Raw genomic sequence first — 22,647 nt, forward strand, 5'->3', positions numbered from 1 at the left:
CACACATAAAATATCACATGGATTACGACTAAATAAATGTTTAAAACACTCTGCATGCCTGGTCTGTTTTCATGTAACATATATAGTGGGTTGACAATTTTAGTGGACAGTATGGCTTATGTATAGTTACCACTCCATGTACAGAAGATGGGTACTGATGGCAATGAGTCCTCCCGCCAATGCTCAGATTGGGCTGAACAATGTTCAAAAGTTCTCCATAGGAGTGTGGGGAGAAATTGATGAGCCCCAAACTGGGCAAGGGGGTATTGGATTCCTGGACACCAAACGTTGGGTGGGTTGGTCCTCTCTAGTAGGTGACTCGGAGATGGACGAGAAATTCCGTGGTCACTGGAGGTGCTTTCCCAAATGCTGTCCCCTGATGGAAGGGGATGATGTAACGATGGTCTGTCCGATGGTGTGGGGCAGGTGGATGGCCCAAATGGTGAAATGAGCAATATTCAACCCCAATGCGCTGTGGGGTAAATGGCTCCTGAATGGTGTGAGGGAGTGTGGCCTCTCTATTAGGTCGCCCAGAGTGGATGGCGGGGGGTGATGGTCAATCCAAGATGTGGCCAACAATGTCCAACAAGGCAGAGCCAAAGGGTATAAAAAGGGGGGGTCTGCAATGTGTTTTGCTGCTTCCCCAAAACTGCAGCTTTGTCAAGGAACTAGCCTGTAAGTGCAGCTGCTGTGATTAAGACAACCCTTGTTTTGCGCCCCTTGGAGGACATCCCCACACGGTGTCCACCAAACCCTTTTCTCACAGAAGGGCAAAAACCTTCATCACTGAGGAAATGCTGCCTTATATAATGAAAGCACCATTAATGTCGCAAAAACTGGTGGTCTGACTTTAGCCAGCCACAGAACCTGTGTAAATTATGACTATCCCAGTTTGAAAGGGGTAGTATTCCAAGCTTGTCCATACAACATGGCTGACAGGAATGACCCCCATACACTATGCCAAGGTATCGCATGCAGCCTTGCACGTCATACCTCAGCAACTGCCTGCCGGGGGGCTGGACCACATACGATACATCGTTTTGCATACGATGTATCATATGCGATGCCAGACATATCTGCAGGATAAGTCAATTGCTTGTGACAGTAACGACGATCTCTGGATCCAAACTGACGTGCAAGGGACTGTGCATCGAATCGGAGGTAAGTCGCACACGATATGGCACTTTCCACACAAATTTTTGGGCCCGATGGGTCAAAATCATTTAAAAAAAAAAGGACCATATCATACCACAACTTTATCACAAATGCCTTCAAAAAATCCATTCTTGCCGTAGTTGGTCAAGATAATACTTTCTTGTGATTAGCAGCAAGGCATTATGTAACACAAGATAAGAATAAGTACCAGCTAATCCTATGGCAGATCTATCAACACACAACTCTCTAACAATGTTTACCTCAGAGATCCGATTCCTCTGTTATGCAATAACTCCTGTGTTGAGAAGAATACATTAAGCCGGCAGAAGTGCAAGGTGATTAAAGAGAAGAGTGGATATTGCATGATAAAATAGGCAGAACTGGCTGGCAGAGGAAGATAGGAATGATAGCATATATTTGCTGTTCAGTACAATTGGCCCCCGTCTTGCATCTAATGGTAAACAGATCCACCGCACAAGGTGAAATCAGACAAGAGCGAGAGTCGAGGACAAAATCACAACAATGGCCCTCAAGTGTCACACAAGACGTTCAATACAATGGCATTTGTTTGCCCACAGGGTGAAGGGTGTGTGGTGCACACAGAATCAGATGGACTCTGCGCCTAGGAAACGCTCCATTATTTGCATCCATTGCTTCAGAATGGTGGCTGGTGCAAATTTACAGAGGAACGGCTGGAAATATGGTGCATGTGCAAATACGCTGGCACTGTGCAGAAGAAGATACAGGTTTGCACCTAACTGACAACATTATCCCAATAACTGCACAGGAGTCATTGCTATGTAGCGATTCTCAGCAGTTTGGACTCTGTGCTGATGTCCCACCTGCAGGTCACAGGGGGGAGGGGGGGGCAAGTTGGTGGGGGCACGGAATCTATCAGTACATGGAGGGGAGCTGCCCAGGAAGTGCTGGGAATGCCCCTAAAATGACAAAAATGGGAAATGGGGGGGGGGGGGGGCACTTGGTCACGCCGCCTCCACCGAGGTCACGCCTACTCTTTTTATGACTCTGCCCGTGTCTCAATTCAAATAAAACCAAAGGCTGGGTATGTTACATCCATGCACTCATTATATCCCGCATTGATTATTGCAATAGTATCCTTACTGTTCTTCCCAAGAACACGGTCGCCATTGCAATCCATTTTAAATGCTGCTACAAGGCTGATCTTCCTAGCAAGATGTTCATCATCTGCTGCTCCCCTGATCTTCCTAGCAAGATGTTCATCATCTGCTGATCCGCTCTGCCAGTCCCTCCATTGGTTGCCTGTATTTTACCGTAGTCAATATAAAATACTCATATACAAAGCTATTAACCATACTGCACTAGCATATATCTCCAGTGGCGTAACTAGAAATTTAGCTCCCCCCTGCAAAAAAAATTCTGCCCCCCCCCCATTTTTGGTAAAACAACACACTGACAGGGCAGCGCAGGCACACACACTAACAGCACAGATACAGAATAAACAGTTCCCCTACACACTAGCGACCCCCGGAATTCAGAGGCCCTGCTGCTCCATTTAAATATTGGGATGAAAATGAGGTGCCCTCCAGTACCCTGCAGCAGCACCCATACCCTGCAGCAGCACCCTGTGCCCTGTCCACGCTGTTGGCAGGGGAGCAGCCACCTGCACTCCCCAGCAGACGGGGACGCATCAGCCCCCTTCTCCCTCCTGCGATGCCAGCAGTGCTGTGACTGAGTCTGATGCACCCAGACTCCCCACATCCAGCAGGCGGGGACACATAAGCCCAGGGCCGGTGCAAGGTTTCAAGGCACCCTAGGCAAAGGTTTACACTGATGCCCCTCCTTTCTCTCTATGGTATATGGTCGTTGACACTATTAAGTTGAACATACATTGGATTGACCATTGAAAGTCAACATGCCTAAGGTTGACAGGGTTAAAAAGTTGACACATGCGTTAGGTTGACATTGGGAAGGTCGACATGGGCTTTCAGGGGTTTTTTGAGCAGATGTGCTGACAGGTGGTATTTCATGCCCCACCATCCACTAGGGTGTGAAGGGAGAATATAATAGTGTGCCGAGGTCTGCGAGCCATGCGAGGGGATGAAGTGCACTTTTTCTGTCGACATTCGGAACCTTACATCCAGAAACCAGGATAAAGGAAAAGGTGGACTTGCTCAAATAGTGAATGTATATAAAAAAGGCAAAAAACATTGTTATGCCATGTGCAATAAATGTCACTTTTAAAGGGCAGCAGCCCTTTTCCTCAGGGCTTATGGCAGTTTCCATAAAGTGCAGAGTGCATGGTGAGTGCAGCACGCAGTGTGCCAGCAGTAGTATAGATGAAGGGCCCCTCCACTGTCCAGATCCCCATCTGCCCACTATAATATGCCCCTTTTGTGATTGGGAGAACAGAGCTCTCTCCTCTCAGCCTCCAGTAGTAGCAGAGGGGAGTGATAGCACATATATGTGTTGGCTGACCTCACTCAGGAAATTAAAGTATATCATTGCAGATGCAGCAGAGTGTATATTTATGTAGACACAGGCACACAGTGCATTACTCTATTTACCTTCAAGTAGGAAGTGGAACCAGCCTCTCACTCTGTGAGCACTAGCAGCTGCTCCCAGCAGTGCAGCACAGCTCCTCGTCGTCTGTCTTCTCTAGGGGGCGGAGCTACACAGTACCCGGCTGGGAGTGAAGGAGACAGCAGCAGTGGACGTTAGCTGACATGCTGGCTGTGTCCAGTACCAGCATAAAACCTGTGGCAGACCAGCAGCTGCCTTCACTATCAATTGAGGTTCATTTCCCCCTAGAAACAGCTTTCTGTTTATGATGGACAGCTGTGGGGGGCGCCCTCTAGTGGTAAGCACCATAGGCAGCTCTGACCCTGCATCAGCCCCGTCCTCCCTCTCTCTAGCCAGCGATGTCAGGCTGTCACACTCACTCAGTGTGCCGGCACCCGGCGCCCTCGCAGCCCCCGCTCCTCCAAGCAGCGGCGGGGGCTGCCTTACATTATCTACGCCACTGTATATCTCTTTACTTATCACAAAATATCTCCCATCCTGGCCACTCCGCTCTGCATCTCTCTTCTGCATGGATCACTAACTCACATTCACTATTACAGGCAGGGCCGGTGCAAGGCATCTAGGCGCCCTAGGCAAACCTACAGGAAACCGCCCCCCCCAATAGAGGCAGGAAGCACCACCGTGTAAAAAAGAAATAGCTGCCATTGACACCCGACCCCCCCCCACCCCCACCACTTTGTAAAAATAATTACCATGCAGAGGAGGATGGAACCCCCCATAGAGGGGGGAAGCAAGCACCACCGTGTTAAAAAAAATCACTGCCACCGTGCTCCACCTTACTCCCACCCCAGAGTTTTGGCTGACAGTCACTGCAGTGCAATGCATTCAGATCAGGTAACAAGAGCAGATGATGTTACTCTCTCCCTTCTCTCCCCAGTCTCCCCAGTGACACACTCCCCCCCCCCCCCCCCCCCCCCATAGAGGGAGGAAGGGGGGGGGTGTCACCGGGGAGAGAGTAACATCATCTGCTCTTGTTACCTGGTCTTAATGCATGGCACTGCAGACAGTGACAAGGAAGCACAACCTTGTAAAAAAAATGACTGCCAGTGTACCCCCCCCCCCCCCCCCCCCAATAAAGGCAGGAAGCACCACCGTGTAAAAAAGAAATAGCTGCCATTGACACCCGACCCCCCCACCCCGCACAACTTTGTAAAAATAATTACCATACAGAGGAGGATGAAACCCCCCATAGAGGGGGGAAGCAAGCACCACCGTGTTAAAAAAAATCACTGCCACCATATGAAGAGGGAGAGGATGAACAGCTCGGCTCGGACGGTGTCACCGAGTAGCTGGGCTGGGGGAGGGGGGCGGGCGGCGGCAGCTCCTCCACCCGCCGGAGATTTACAAGACAGGAGCATTGCTCACTCACTGTCTGTGCCGCTGCCGCTGACTTGCCGGCGGGGGCTGCTGCCGCCGAAGTTTCCCACTGGCTGCTGTAGCTGTAGGCCCGCCTGGCCAGGCCTGATGACTTGCGACTGACTGACTAGTCTGTCAGCGCCTGTCAGGCGGCAGCGCAGCAAGGTACTACACTATACAGGCGGGCTCCGGCAGGGGGGGACGGGGTGGGGGAATTCTTACATAATAGCTGCACACTTGTTTCTGTAGAAGTCCTGCAGGCAGCTTGCTTCTTGATCCTCTCCTCTGCGGACTGCGGTAGCGACGCAGCTTCCTGCTGCTGCTTCTGCTACTGCTACTGCTGCTGGCCGGCTCACTACCGCCCTCCAGTGGCCGGCGCCCTAGGCAAATGCCTAACCTTGCCTAGTGGTGGCGCCGGCCCTGATTACAGGACTTTCATTGGGCTGCTCCCACCCTATAGAATGCCCTTCCACACACTCTCCACTAGCCTCCAAACTGTCAAGTGTTCCCTGAAAACTCACCTCATTATCATATTTAAGTACCACACGCATAACCCTCTGAGGCACTTATGTATTCTATAGCTTCCCTTCTGGAGCTGGAACTTGGTGGTACTGCTATGCTATAACTGGTGCCTGTCCTTGTGTTTCCCTCCTATATCCCTAAGCTTGCAGCAGGGCTCTCCTACCTCCAAGTCTGTATGTTGTTACCCAGTTTGTTCTATCACTGTCTACTATTGTAAAGCGCAACGGAATCTGCTGCACTATATAAGAAACTGTAAATAAATGGTTGTTGATGATAATGTAACAGCCATAGTAAATACCCATTTACTTCAAAGACAAACTCTGCAGTGCAGAGCATTATAACAGTCTGTTCCGCTGTCCTGCAATCCTATGTACTTCTGTTTATTTATTCTACAAAATCCCAAGCGGGGAGCCTAATAAATCCATGTTGTCTTATCCCAGGGAGATTGTTTTGTTGGTACCGTTACAAAAAAAATGGACTGTGGAATCGGCTTCAGGAATGTCACTGGAAACAAGTGTACAAATCAGGCCTTATTTGTATTTTAGAAGCACAGGGAACAGCATTGAACCCATTAGTGCATCCATCTTAGTGGAGCTGTAGGGATTCCTTTAGAGCTCATGTCATTTAGCAGAGTGCATTTTTATGCCTCCATCAATCTAACAGGAATGCATTGAAACAGGTCAAGAAAATGAAAGTGATCTTCAAGCTGAAATTTCCAACAATCAATGTGACGTTACCAAAGGACTAGTATAATTCCCCATTTAGCTAGAGAAGCTTTTGAAGTACAATTACAGACACTGCAATACCTACAAGCGCTATCTTCCCCCAGTCACGCTAAACATAGAACGGTGCACAGTGACTGGCAAGAAAAGGCCATCGTATGTAAGCTCTACAGAGCGGGCAGCCATTTTGTGCATGCTGGAAATGTACCTTTTATGTGGAGGGTACACCGGAAGGAAACCCACTTAACGTTACACAACGTTTTTTTTGTTGCTGAAATCCCATTATCAAAGCAAATAAAGTACATTGTTGCTGACCAGTGTAAGGACACACAACAATATATATATACACAGCGAGGCAAAAAAAACAAAACACAACAACAGCACACACAAGATGGTGGCCTTCATTCGTGATACACATTTGTAGTCAATTCCTGAAGTTTTGCATCACTCAGCTGGTTGTTTCTGGCGTTATCGCCTTTCACTTGTCTGACTTTGTTAACAAACAGATTTTTCATTTCTGGGCGGAAAACAGTCCCCATAAGCTTTGTGTGAGGCCTCTACACAGCCAATGAGGCCATCTGACAGTGGGCCTCTACAATCATCCACCAAGAAACAATAATGAGCAGAAGGCTGCTATAGGCCAAGAAATGAGGATATGAAATTTAAACCCAAATTGAAAATAAAGCTTATTCCGTGCACGATCAGCAAAAGTATTCGGATGCCTGACCGTTACACCAACAGGGACTGTAATGACAATACATATACTTAAATATGGAGTTGATCCCTTTTTTTTGCAGCTATAAACGCTTCCATTCTTCTTGGAAGGCTTTTCACAAGATTTTGGAGCATTTCTGTGAGAATTTGGGCCCTTTCATTCTGTAGTGCATTGTTGCGGTCAGGCCCTGATGTTGGATGAGAAGGCCTCCATTCCTGTTTATCCCATAGGAGCTTGATGGGGTTGAGGTCAGAGTCCAGTCAATGTCTACCACACTGAGCTCCTCAAATCGTGTCTTTATAGTCCTTGGTGTGTGCACAGTCAAAAAAGAGAAAAATTGAATCTGAAGAAATAGCGCTCAAAGAGTAACTATGCCCCAAGGTGTATGAACCTTGTACAGGTAAAATACAAAACCAAGTACAACTTGTCAGATGTTACAGGGTGATTGCATATGATGATAAATATGGATGATCCAGATTATTCCAATCTTTTCCAATTCAACATACAGGGGAGACATAATAAAAAGCAACATAGTGCATGAACAATGTGGTCACAGGCAAGCAGCAGGCATATGATGTAAGTGGGTCCTCCTCCAGTCTGGGTCCCTTGATCCGGAAGCAAGGGGGGGCTCAGTCCAGGATTCACCGTCGGCACACAGCTCTTTTCAGGGAACCACGAGTCAGGATAGTGGGAGAATCACGCTTCACGCGTTTCAGAAATTGTTCCTTCGTCAGAAGCGTGAATATCATGTCCTTATCAGGGCGTATATATACCCCCACAAATGCAAATCACGAAAGATTAAAGATGCCGCTAATTGGCATCCAGCATCCGTGGCTGTACGTTCCATAGGGCGGAACCGCGTCACCGCATGCGTTCCATTCCACCGGAAAACGTCATAATGATGGACCTGGAGCAGCTCAGCGTTCCCCAGGCACCTACAGGATTGCTGTTTGCGTTCCATCTAGATAGACAATAGACAAAGAGGGACTGTATGGATAAATAACAATGTCTACACTTCACAGAGAGGTCGGACGTTGTGTACAATGAGTTTTCTTCTAGTTATTCATAAAGGCTAAAAGACAAAAAAAAAAAAAATGGAAATTTTAAAATACAATTTACAGCATAAAATGTAATATTTCACCCGCACCAGTGAAAGTTAAATAATTTAAATAAATAATATTTAACTTTCACTGGTGCGGGTGAAATGTTAAATTTTATGCTGTAAATTGTATTTTAAAATTTCCTTTTTGTTTTGTCTTTCAACCTTTATGAATAACTAGAAGAAAACTCATTGTACATAACGTCCGACCTCTCCGATTAGCGGCATCTTTCATCTGTTGTGATTTTAATTTTTGGGGGTATATATACGCCCTGATAAGGACATGATATTCACGCTTCTGACGAAGGAACAATTTCCGAAACGCGTTAAGCGTGATTCTCCCACTATCCTGACTTGGTGGTTCCCTGAAAAGAGCTGTGCGGCGACGGTGAATCCTGGACTGAGCCCCCTTGCTTCCGGATCAAGGGACCCAGACTGGAGGAGGACCCACTTACATCATATGCTGTTGAACAGGGGAGAATTGGAAAAGATTGTAATAATCTGGATCATCCACATTTACCATCATATGCAAACAACCTGTAACATCTGACAAAGTTGTACTTGGTTTTGTATTTTACCTGTACAAGGTTCATTCACCTTGGGGCATAGTTACCTTTGAGCGCTATTTCTTCAAATTCACTTTTTCTCTATTTTGTACCATGTATCTAGTAGTTTAAGGTGTTACTACTGTGTGGATCTGTTTGTAGCTGCACGCTGGTTTTATTGCGCACCCACTAGTCATATCTGTGTGCACAGTCAGTCACAGTGTGCGCAGTCATGTTGGAATACAAAAAGGCCTTCCTCAAACTGTTGCCACAAAGTTGGAAGCATAGCATTGTCCAAAATGTCATGGTATGCTGAAGCATTAAGATTGGCCTTCACTGGAGATAAGGGACATATCCTAAACTCTGAAATACGGCCCCGTATCCCGTATCCCTCCTCCACCAGGCATAATGCAGTCAGGCAGGTAACTTTCTCCCGGCATCCGACAAACCCAGACTCTCCCATCTGACTGCCAAACAAAGAAGTGTGATTGGTCACTCCACAGAACACATTTCCACTGCTCCACAGTACAGTGTGGGGTATTCAATGCCACAGCGAGCGGCCGGCGAGGGGGTTCAACAGCGAGGATTGCTGAAAACCAGCGATCCTCGCTGTTTAACCCCCGCGCCGGCCGCTCGCTCTATTCAACCTTCTGGGGAAATCCTCGCCGTCACAGGACGGCGAGAATTCCCCAAAACAGCGAGACCCGCGGCTACTGCAGAAAACACGCAGTTTTTAGCCGCGGGTCTCGCTGCTTCTGGAGCCGCATCCGCCAATTCCCCCTCGCTCAAAAAACGGAGCGAGGGGGAATTGGCGGATGCGGAGGCTGTGTTGAATGCTGTCAGGGTGAGTGGTGACAGCGAGCAGGAAGCTCTGCTCGCTGTCACCACTCGCAAACAGCATTGAATACTGGCAAGTGTCGGTGTGCTTTACACCACTTCATCCAACGCTTGGCCTTGGACTTGGTGATGTGAGGCTTGAAGGCAGCTGCTTGGCCATGGAAACCCATTTCATTAAGCTCCCGAGTCCCATCGTACAGTTTTTGTGCTTACATTAATGAAAGAGTGGAACTCTTCAGCGATTGAATCGGCAGAGCATTGGCAACTTTATGCACCATGACCCCAATCTGTGAGGTTACATAGTCTTCCACTTCGTGGCTGAGTTGCTGCTGTTCCTAACTGCTTCCACTTTCTAATAATAGTGCAGATGTACGAAGTGTCGCTATGGGGAAGAAGGGGCATCAGCGCATGTTATGTGCACGGATACCGCTTCTCCCCATGTATGAAGGTGCTGGTGTGCGCTAAATGACAGGGGCACCCATGTCGGCGCTGCTAAATGATAGCAGGCCGATATGTAGGGCGAATGTATGGACGGTCACTATCTGCTTCGCCAGCAGCAGGGTGGCAAAGCCCTATCTAAACAGCCGGCCGGGGGGGGGGGGGGACACGACAGTGTAAACTGACGCGTTATCTCCTCAAGGGGATATCGCCGGAGCGGGGGGGGGGGGGGGGGGGGAGCTTGCACTACCCCACTTCAGCAGACAAGATGTTAATGCATCTTTTCAATGTCCCTTCCTGCTTCGCCCCATTAATAAGGGGAAGCATAAAGTATGATACAGAAAGTATAATACATCTGCCCCAATATCAGCTACAGTTGACTGTGGAATATCCAGCAGAATGACATTTCACAATCAGTCTTACTGCAAATGCAGCATCCTATCCCAGTACCACACAAAAAGGTGGCATCCTATCCCAGTACCACACAAAAAGGTGGCATCCTATCCCAGTACCACACAAAAAGGTGGCATCCTATCCCAGTACCACACAAAAAGGTGGCATCCTATCCCAGTACCACACAAAAAGGTGGCATCCTATCCCAGTACCACACAAAAAGGTGGCATCCTATCCCAGTACCACACAAAAAGGTGGCATCCTATCCCAGTACCACACTTAGCCACTGAGCTCTTCAGAACAATCCATTTTGTATCCTAATTGTTTTTAAATGGAGACTGCATGGCTAGGTGCTTCAATTTATACATCTGAGGAGTAATAACCCAGATAACGGGGTTTTTACCACATTTTCGTGTTAAGAGCATCACGCCCCCAGTCACTGAGAGTAGAGCTGCTTAACCATGCCATAGTGCATATTCGGGCAGTGTACGGGTGAAAATATCATATTTACATACAATCCAGTATATTATAATCACAGCAATCCAAAGTAAGCCACTAGTTTTAACCAAGAAATAATACTGTGTTAACTGGCAACAGCAAACCCCAGCAATACTGCTAATAGCCATTTATAAAGAGACATTTAGGGCGGGATGTATAAAAATACATCGCCGCCCTTCGCGGCCCCCCCGCCGCGATGCCGCCGCATATGTACTAAGATATGCGGCTGGCATCGCGGTGCGGTGACGGAGGCCCCCCGCGATACCTGTACTCTGGTGTGCGGAGGGTCTCCGTCACGCTCTCCCCTCACGCCGGGGATAGCTATGCATGCTGTCCCCTGCACTTCCTCCTCCCCCCTGCAGCCGGATGGATGTCCGGCTGCTTCACTAGGGGGAGGCAGGGCTTACCTTCCGGGGTCCAGGAGGACCCTTCAGGAAGGTAAGACAGAGGGGGGGGGGGGGGTGGCTCAGGCGGCGGGCGTCGAAAAGAAGCCCATAGGCTTCTATAGGGTATCGCCACCCGAAGGTGGCGATACCCTTCAGTGCGGTATCATTTTTGATACATTGGGAAATGCTGTAAAACCGGGGTTTTACCGCATTTTCCATTTGATACATCTCGCCCTTAAACTGAAGTGACGACAGATGCGCAAGAGCTGCGATGGCATGTAGTACTAAAATATTGATGAACCTCTCTGCACCACTTATTGATACCACCACAGTAAAGTACAAGAAAAAAACATTCTAACATTATGCATTAAGACATTTCTCTTTGGTGGGACCTTTACATTTATTTTTTTATTTAGAAGCCAGATATGTTCAAGCTCGGCCTATATATTACAGCAATGTAGCATTTTATGCCAGAGAAAAGGGGCAAAAGTGAAGATACCTCTTGAAAGATCAAAGACATTTTTGCTCCAGATTAAACAATGGAATTCAAAGACACTCCTAGTCCAAATCTAGATCAGGCCCCAAGGGGATGTGGTCAGCAACCCAGCGGTCAAAAGACAGATGCTGGACGCTGATGCCGGAACCATGTCTGCCGGCATCCCGATCATTAGTATACAGGATGAGTTAGCGATAGGCCAAAAAGCATGGTAGGAGGGATAGGGTTAGGCACTGGCGGGGCGGTTTAGTGTTAGGCCAGGAGTTGCTAATACCCCTTTCACACCAGAAAATGCAGGGACCCACCCGGGAATATGGCCCAGGAATCATGCCGGGCCATTCCAGGGTTGGCCCCTTTCGCACCAGAAAAGTCCCTGGGTACTTGTGTATTATCACGGCGCCCATCGTGTCACATCGCATACCACTAATTAAGGTATGCGATGGCATGCGATGGACCTGATTTAAGCCTTTCCCCGGGATGAGTGTACAATTTTAATATCGCGTCGCATCGCATGCCATTATAATGGCATGCGATGCGATTTCAATGTTAAATGCCCACCCAACCTGATTTTTAATTGTATCCCCACCCTGATGGGTAATGACAATGTTAAATGCCCCCACATTGTTAACGCCACCCCACTATCACCACCAACCCGAAGCGTGGCGAGCGCAGCGAGCCCGCGAGGGGCGGTGGTACGCATCCTCCGACCTTTTCATACCCCCACTATCCACGTCGGTGTGGAGTTTATGCTATATAGTGTGGCGAGCGCAGCGAGCCACCGAGCCCCGCGAGGGGACGCACATTACTTCACAAGTATTACGCGTCCCCTCGCTGCGCTCGCCACACTATATGAAATCAACTCCACGCTGACGTGGATAGTGGGTGTATGAAAAGGTCGGAGGACGCGTACCGCCGCCGCTCGCAACGCTTCGGGTTGGCGTTGATAGTGGGGTGGCATTAACAATAGGGGGGGGGGGCATTTAACATAATCATTACCCATCAGGGTGGGTCTACAACATAATCATTACCCATCAGGGTGGGTCTACAATCTAAAAATCGGGGGGGGGGGGGGCATTTAACATAGGAATCAGGCATCTGGGTGCCTGTACAATTAAAAATCGGGTATAATCGCGTCTCATCGCATCGCATGCAACATGCAATCATATCGGGCAGTACGGATGGTGTAATGGTTAGCATTACTGCCTCACAGCACTGAGGTCATGGGTTCAATACCCACCATGGCCCTAACTGTGCGGAGTTTGTATATTCTCCCCGTACTTGCGTGGGTTTCCTCCGGGTACTCCGGTTTCCTCCCACAATCCAAAAAAATATACTGCTAGGCTAATTTGGCTACCAACAAAAAAAATTAACCCTAGAATATCTGTGTGTGCGTGTACATGTGGTAGGGAATATAGATTGTAAGCTCCACTGGGGCAGGGACTGATGTGAATGGTCAAATATTCTCTGTAAAGCGCTGCGGAATCTGTGTGCGCTATATAAGAAACTGCTAATAAATAAATAAATAAATATCGTATGCGAGGTGATGCAACGCGATTTTGTGGTTGTACAATGCCTGGCGATAGAAATCGAGGGCGCCGTGATAATACACAAGTACCAGTCCCTGCATTTTCTGGTGTGTGAAGGGGGCGGGGAGGAGGCCTCACTGCCGACTGAGAGCTACGTCATCTTCATCTGCCAACTGTCCCGTCATTTGCGCCCGTCGCCTGTGTGGATCCCGGGCTGGACAGCACGCGAGGACCGGCAACCCGGGTAAGTATCCCCGGTACTCTTTACCTAGCACGGCGCCCACGATTTTGATCGTGGGCATCGCAGGTAAAAAAAATCGCGGGCATCGCGGCCATTGAATGCACTAAAAATCGGGTGCGACGCGACCGACGCGATGCCCGCGATTTCCCATAGGGATCAATGTTAAAATTCTCAATTGATTTTACTGTTCAATGCCTCAATTGACCCGATTTTTACATAGGAAACAATGTTAAATGGCCCACAGAGGCCAAATAGCCACCCTGAAGTGTGAAATGGCCCCCACAATTGTTAACGCCACCCCACGATCAACGTAAACCCGAAGCGTGGCGAGCGCAGGGAGCCCGCGAGGGGCGGCGGTCCGCGTCCTACGACCTTTTCATACCCCCACTATCCACGTCAGCGTGGATTTGAGAATAGAATAGTGTGGCGAGCGCAGCGAGCCCGAAGCGTGGCGAGCGCAGCGAGGGGACGCGGATACCTTCACAGGTAAACGCGTCCCTTCGCGGGCTTCACAGGTATCCGCTGCGCTCGCCACGCTTCGGGCTCGCCACACTATTCTATTCTCAACTCCACGCCGACGTGGATAGTGGGGGTATGAAAAGGTTGTAGGACGCGTACCGCCGCCGCTCGCCACGCTTCGGGTTGACGTTGATCGTGGGGTGGCGTTAGCAATTGTGGGGGCCATTTCTCACTTTAGGGTGCCTATTTGGCCTCTGTGGGCCATTTAACATTGTTTCCTATGGAAAAATCGGGTCAATTGAGGCATTGAACAGAAAAATCGGGTCAATTGAGAAATTTAACATTGATCCCTATGGGAAATCGCGGGCATCGCGTCGCACCCGATTTTTTAGCGCATTCAATGCCCGCGATGGGCGCCGTGCTAGGTAAAGAGTACCGAATCCCCTACCCCATTCACACCGGCCAGGTCCCCGGGTTAAACCTGCGAGGCTGTATGCTATACCTGTGTATGCCTTATTTTGCATAAATATTTTAGAACAATACATTTATTGAAAGACTGCGGAACGTATCTGTAATGACATCAGCAAGCATAGCCAACACATTGTAGCCAAGACATCTGACAATGAAGCAGGAAGAAGCCAGGACGCTCACAGGGCCAACTCCTGCTCATCAAGGACATACACAGTATAGACTTCAATCATGTATAAGAGAATACAAGGATAGGATTACACAGGGCAACCAAAACAGCTAATACACTGCTGAGAGCAAATTGTTGGGGTATATAACTAGCTGCATTTATGCCATGTACAGCTGGAATGTATTTATAGTCAATAGCAGTGTTTACACAATCAATAAAAGAGTATGATAGTTCACACACTACAGTGCTCACTCATTACACACCCCCTTATAATCTTGTTGTTTATTATTTATAGGGTGCCACAAGGGTCCCGCAGTGCCTAACAAAGGCAATGTAGGGCAAGTACATGGTATATAAACATTGCTGCACCTGACACTGCAATAAGCATCAGGGTGGAAGAAACAGAGGGTTCGCTGCCATTGTAGGGAGTATGGAGTAGAATGATGATAGTAAAAGGAGGACAGGGACCCTGCTCGTGAGAGCTTAAGGGGGTGTACACACGGTGAGATGTTGGCAGGAGGACTTGAGTAGATAGTCAAAATCTCTTAGAAGGTTAGAAAAAAAATCTCCCTATTTTTCTCCTGCTTAGTCAATATTGGCCAGTATTCAATGCTCTGGATTCACTGCTTTTTCCGGCGTATCGGGCTGTTTTCATGCTCTGCGGTGAATCTTTGCACTGAAAATCTGATTCATCCTATTCAACGATCACTGTTCGCCGAAAGCGACCAGTGACTGCCGGCCAGTTCTCCGTTTCATGCTCGCTGCAATTCGCTGGTGTATTTCAATGGGGTTTAGACTCTAATTCGCCGACAGTGTATTTAATGCTAGGATGGAGAACTGTTTACACCGTGATTTTCGTGTTTCACCGTTTTGCATTCACCATCTTTTTTTGGTGAACTGTAATGTGTTCTTTTAAAATAAAGGTTTTCTATTTGATTTTTGGTGTCCAAAAATCAGTTTTTTATTATTTGAAGGATCTTTCTATTTTTATAAAAAAAAGGGTGCAGCCCATAAATATATTTTAAATTGTAAAAAAAAAAAAAGAGTAGTTCCCATCCACCGCAGGGACCCCGCGCAATAATTTCACATACACCGCAGGGACCCCCTGCCCACCAGCGCTACCCGACCTGACCCTGCACTGCCAGACCCCGCTGCATGCCACCCACAAGTGGGCAGGGTGTCTCTGCAGCCCTTATGTGAGATCAGCGGCGACCCCCCACCCTGCAATATGTAATGTAATCAGCAGCGCAGCCCTCCACCCCTCCACAGCGGCTGCCATGTCCCCCTCATGCCTGCCTGCAGCCACAGCCGTGTCACCGTTCTGGGTGATTTTCAGCAAGCCCCTGAGGCATTGAATAGGGTGCACGGCGGGGCAGGCGGCGAATCAAAATGCCAGCGAAGCCTGGCAAGCGCTCACCGGAGCATTGAATACTACCCATTGTCTAGCATACAGATGGAGCAGGCTCCATCTTTGCAGGGGCTGGCGATTCTATCGGCGCGCGCGCCCCGTGGCTATGGAGCTGGCTCCACCACCTCCCCCAGTGCCCCTCGCCGCCCCACCATCCCTGCCCGTCGTCCTGAAACTGGGACGCACTTCCCAGTCAGATGGAGCAGGCGTGCTGGCGATCCCCGGCCAAAGAAGAGAGGCGCTCCATCTGTAGATTGCTTAGCATAGATTGCCTGTGCAGGCAAGGCAATTTTGACTAGATCATAGACTATCTCCAGTGCATCTAGCCAAAATCTCTCAAAATAGCTTAGTCAAAATTGTCCATTAGCCAATATCTTCACATGTGTACAGGGCCTTACATAGTAAAGGGGAGGCAGATGAGGTAGCCAGTGAACATGGAACAAGATGGTAGGGTTTGACGAAGAACTGGGTCTTCAAAGCCCATTTGGAGTTTTTTTTAGAGAGGTAGAGAATTCCGGATGGAGAGGACACCACGGGCAAAATCTCAGAGGCAGGAATAGGAGGAAGCAATCACCACCAAGTACACTAATAGGTACGCATTGTTACCGAACATGGTACTTGTTAAATAGAAGTGCACCACATGACCTCTACCTAATGGTCATTCATGTATCTGGAGTATGTACACCCACCTCTTGGCATGGAGGACATGGTGCTCTTCTGTAGACCTCTAGTATTTTTCCAGCTACTCCTCCACTGCCCCAGTTCCCATTAACCTCCACTCCCTTTACTATGTTCTAAAACACCTAGCAAGCAGCGGTACAGCACAGCTCTCTGGGCCAGGCAGGGGGATTCTGTAAGCAGCATTCACTCCCCACTAATAATTGAAGGACAGGTGGGCACAGTCATGTTTGAACGGAATAATAGAGAAGTACCCAGAACTGGCACAATGATGTATATTTGGCAGCATCAAAAAGCCCAAAAAACAGATTTATACAACTGCATCCCTGAGCTGAATGTGGAAGACCTACCCAGTACCAGGAGTGACAGAACTTTTGCTTTGCAAATGAAACTTAAAGAAATTAAATAAAATAAAAATAATAATGATGATTGTTTGCAAATGCTGAAAATGTTAATGATCACAAATGATGTCATATATAGGAAGACACACTGTGGGCATTTAACTGAGTGGAGGTTTGCTAAAATAGACAGAAATACATAAGAGGCGAATACTGATTTTACATGTCCCATACATACAACACACACATGCACATTTATTTACATATATATTGAAGTTTCACCCTCCCTGTAACTGGTACAATATATACCGGGTGCCGGAAGACCTCCCGACAGTCTGGATTCTGACAATCATTACATAGACGTCGAAATCCCGACTGTTAAAAAACCCCACAGTTGACAGGGTCATAGGTTTTTGCTGGGGGGTGCTCAAGCCAAAAATATAGGAGAAGTGGGGGAAGGGGTGTGGCCACAAAATAATACCAATTTATATAACAGAGCACAGTTGTCTCCAATATTCAAATTACGGCAACAGAGTTCCACATCCATAAATGCCCCCACAGTGCAGGTACATAAATGCCCCCACAGTGCAGGTACATAAATGCCCCCACAGTGCAGGTACATAAATGCCCCCACAGTGCAGGTACTCCATGGACAGAATACACTCTTCCCGGCATACCGTTTCCCAGGTGGCGGGTCCGGCAATGTGGGTGCTGCAGCTGCAAGTTAATATGGCGGCTCAGCAGCGGGACTCGGCCCCTGTGGGTGCTCAACAATTTCCGTAGGTGCTCGGGCCCTTGAGCACCCACAGAATCGGCACCTATGGACAGGGTTTATTCTCCTTCATGAGGGTCCACAACCCCCATAGATGAGAACATAATAGGTGGCGAGTGCTGCAAGCCACCAAGCCCACAGCGTGGCGGGCCCACGGGGAGCTTTATTGCGCTGGTCGGGACTCCGACGTCGGAATAATGACTGTCAGCGCGTTATACCCCACCCAGTATACCTAGACACTATTCATAATACAAGGGATGATTTCAAGCATTAATAGTAACAAGCTTACACTCTAAATGAACTATAAATGATATAATGAGCCTTTTCTAGCAACACAATAAGCTGTAAATGAGATACAAACAATAGAAAAGTATTTTCAATTATGACCCTAAATCCTCCAAACTGCAGGACAACTTATAACTATTACAAAGAAGACTCTATGGGCCAGTTCCCATCTTCACTGTCATATAAAGCAGACATGTACTCAGAACAGCAGTCACACACTGGAAGAAATAAGGCATGAAACAGTCTAATAATAATAATAATAATATTAATAATAATAATAATAATAATAATACGTTTTCATTCATAGTAAGCAGACCGCTCCAATTCACATGCATTACACTCGGACCGGCATAAAGCAGCGACAGTAACCTTAAATTGGTTAAATGAAATTAAAGTGGGAAAAATGATAATAAAAAGAGGAGCAATCGCCCATAATAGACTATTTTGACGTCACTAGGTGTAGGAAAACAACAGGAGCATGGTAATGAATGGATGAATCCAATCATAACAAATCCACAAACACAGCCAACTACTGGGAGCAGGAAGACAAATATAATGCATCTTATAGCTGTATACAACATAAGCAGCCTATACAACACTTGATAAGCATATTATGCATAAGCAGCATACACTACACTATTATGTACTGCCCTACTGTACATTACATAAACAGCCTGTAGTGCACATGATACTGTAAAGTAAATAAGCAGCATATACTGCATAGTACACAATTATATACTGCCCTACTGTAAAGTACATAAGCAGCCTAGTGCATTTGATGCTGTACATGAACGACATATAGTATAATTGCTACTGTACAGGACCCAAGCAGCCTACAGTCCACGCAATACTGTACAGGACCCAAGCAGCCTACAGTCCACGCAATACTGTACAGGACCCAAGCAGCCTACGCAATACTGTACAGGACCCAAGCAGCCTACGCGATACTGTACAGGACCCAAGCAGCCTACAGTCCACGCAATACTGTACAGGACCCAAGCAGCCTACGCAATACTGTACAGGACCCAAGCAGCCTACGCGATACTGTACAGGACCCAAGCAGCCTCCAGTGCACGCGATACTGTACAGGAGCCAAGCAGCCTCCAGTGCACGCGATACTGTACAGGAGCCAAGCAGCCTATAGTGCACGCGATACTGTACAGGAGCCAAGCAGCCTCCAGTGCACGCGATACTGTACAGGAGCCAAGCAGCCTCCAGTGCACGCCATACTGTACAGGACCCAAGCAGCCTCCAGTGCACGCCATACTGTACCGGACCCAAGCAGCCTCCAGTGCACGCCATACTGTACAGGACCCAAGCAGCCTCCAGTGCACGCCATACTGTACCGGACCCAAGCAGCACACAGTGCACGTAATACTGTACACAAGCAGCACATAGTGTACAGTACACAAGCAGCACAGTGTACAGTACACAAGCAACACTGTACAGTACATAACCATCACATAATACTGTACACAAGCAGCACATAGTGCACGCAATACTATACAGTACACAAGCAGTCTATAGTGCACATAATACTGTACAGTACACAAGCAGCCTATAGTCCATGTAATAGTACAGTAACAGTACATAAGCAGCCTATAGTGCCCAGAATACTGTACACAAGAAGCACATAGTGCATGTAATACTGTACAGTACATAAGCAGCCTATAGTCCATGTAATACTGTACACAAGAAGCGCATAGTGCATGTAATACTGTACAGTACATAAGCAGCCTATAGTCCATGTAATACTGTGCAATACACAAGCAGCCTATGGTGCCCGTAATACTGTATAGTACACAAGCAGCCTACAGTCCATGTAATAGTACAGTACATAAGCAGCCTATAGTGCCCATAATACTTTACACAAGCACATAGTGCATGTAATACTGTATAGTACATAAGCAGCCTATAGTGCACGTAATACTGTACAGTACACAAGCAGCCTATAGAGCATGTAATACTGTACAGTACACAAGCAGCGTATAGTCCATGTAATACTGTACAGTACACAAGCAGCCTATAGTCCATGTAATACTGTGCAGTACACAAGCAGTCTATGGTGTCCATAATACTGTACAGTACACAAGAAGCCTATAGTCCATGTAATAGTACAGTACATAAGCAGCCTATAGTGCCTATAATACTGTACACAAGCACATAGTGCATGTACTACTGTACAGTACACAAGCTGCCCATAGTGCATGTAATACTGTACAGTACATAAGCAGCCTACAGTGCACGTAATACTGTACAGTACACAATCAGCCTACAGTGCACGTAATACTGTACAGTACACAGCCTACAGTTCATGTAATACTGTACAGTACACAATCAGCCTATAATCCATTTAATACTGTACAGTACACAAGCAGTGTATAGTCCATGTAATACTGTACAGTACATAAGCAGCGTATAGTCCATGTTATACTGTACAGTACATAAGCAGCGTATAGTCCATGTAATACTGTACAGTACATAAGCAGCGTATAGTCCATGTAATACTGTACAGTACACAAGCTGCCCATAGTGCACGTAATACTGTACAGTACACAAGCAGCGTATAGTCCATGTAATACTGTACAGTACATAAGCAGCGTATAGTCCATGTAATACTGTACAGTACACAAGCAGTGTATAGTCCATGTAATACTGTACAGTACATAAGCAGCGTATAGTCCATGTAATACTGTACAGTACACAAGCAGTGTATAGTCCATGTAATACTGTACAGTACATAAGCAGCGTATAGTCCATGTTATACTGTACAGTACATAAGCAGCGTATAGTCCATGTAATACTGTACAGTACATAAGCAGCGTATAGTCCATGTAATACTGTACAGTACACAAGCTGCCCATAGTGCACATAATACTGTACAGTACACAAGCAGCCTATAGTGCACATAATACTGTACAGTCCATAAGCAGCCTATAGTGCCCATAATACTGTACTGTACACAAACAGCCTATAGTGTATATAATTCTGTACAGTGCATAAGCAGCCCATAGTGCACTTGATTGTGTACATAACATAGGAAGACATAATAAAGAGGTAGCTCGGTGCCATGTAGGGACATAAGACACCTGTGACACAGCCTGCATTAGCCATGCATTAGCCATGTATTAGCCATGCATTAGCAGTGCAATTGGCAGGTAAATGAGGCAGCTCACTGGAGCATGGTTTATGGAGCTGCCTGCTCCAACCAGCAGCCCGGGAGCTATCTGCAGGCATCTAGTGGCTGGGGAATGGCCTGGGCTGTAGTGACACATACCATGTAATCCATGGACTCATGCAGTGAGGGAGCTGAGCCGTGCACCTGGCTGGCAGAGAGCGGAGGCTTCCTCCGCCGGGAGTCCGGTCACCGCCGCCGCTGCAGCTACCACAACACCGCTCCTGGTAAGTTGTTGCTGCTGGAACTGACCCCTCGCTCTTTCTTCTTCCTTCCTTCTCCTCCCACCTGCACACGTCTGGAAGCCGCTCTGGCCCCGCCCATTGGGGGTGGGACGCGCCGTACCAACTCCCGCATGCTACTCTATAGGATACGCCCTCCGGGGCACGGGCACGCCCAGTCAATGTGTGGGACTGTGGGTGTCTCGTCACTTAACACGTGACCACCTGGCCAGTGCCCATACGTCGTGCAGCAGCCGGCCGCCCTGGCTAAGTGGCTGATGGCAGTTCAGCTATCCTCTAATCCGTCAGGGGTAGTGGTGTGGCTCCTTACTGAGCTACTTGTGTGGCTCTAGAGCAGGGATGGGGAACCTTTGGCCCTCCAGCTGTTGTTGAACTACAGATCCCAGCATGCCCTGCTACAGTTTTGCTGTTTGTCCATGCTAAAACTGTTGCAGGGCATGCTGGGATGTGTAGTTTGACAACAGTTGGAGGGCCAAAGGTTCCCCATACCTGCTCTAGACTCTCTAAACTCTGGTGTAGCACTGTCAGGGCATGCTTGGACTTGTTGTTCCACAACAGCATACACCAGTTGATGTGACGGAGAAATGTTTGCTCAGGTCAGGGAGCCCAATGTAGAAATAACAGGATTCTCCCCAAACTGCTTTTGATTATATTAAGCTGGGTTACACACTATATGCTATTGCTGACTAACAATATCGTTAACGATATTGTCAGAACTCCCAAAATAACGCTGGCCCTTATTCTGATCAGTGCGGCCGGATCCGAATATGCGGCCAGCACCGTGCGTCCTAAACCCCGCCTTCCATACGGATCGCCAACTCCGTCCGTACGCGGTAAGAAGCTGTCCGAACGGACCGCACGTGTATTTCTCATGAATACACCTCCTCCATCTCAGGGAACCTCCCCCATCATTCGATGGTCGCAGAACATCGAATGCAGGGCCGAGTGGTCCGCCAGCTCCCGCAACCTCAGACCACACGGGCATTTCTCCGTGCAAAAGCAGGGATCTGGGCGGGCAGCTGACATCCGGCAATATCATATGTCCGGCCCCTACACGTGCGTCACGGCCGCATTACCATACGTACGCCCAGCGTTTTCATGGGAACGCCCATGAAACGCGGGGTGTTAACATATGGTAATGAGCCCAAACACACCCCTCTCC

The 22,647-nt window shown here is 47.9% G+C and overlaps 1 protein-coding gene across 2 annotated transcripts in view; it reads right to left on the reverse strand.

Moving 5' to 3' along the window:
* The window catches only part of ARL15 (ARF like GTPase 15), a 235,068-nt gene extending 213,498 nt beyond the window's left edge, over positions 1 to 21,570 (reverse strand). The window contains exon 1 of one of the 2 annotated variants that reach the window (XM_083153757.1): positions 21,346 to 21,570. In XM_083153757.1, the coding sequence (XP_083009883.1) occupies positions 21,346 to 21,357 (12 nt within the window). In that variant the 5' untranslated portion in view covers positions 21,358 to 21,570. The remainder of the gene's footprint in view (positions 1 to 21,345) is intronic. The other variant, XM_083153765.1, reaches the window with a different exon arrangement.
* Positions 21,571 to 22,647: the final 1,077 nt, after the last annotated feature.

Source organism: Crinia signifera, chromosome 1, assembly GCF_055691185.1.
Source record: "Crinia signifera chromosome 1, ASM5569118v1, whole genome shotgun sequence".
NCBI lineage: Eukaryota > Metazoa > Chordata > Amphibia > Anura > Myobatrachidae > Crinia > Crinia signifera.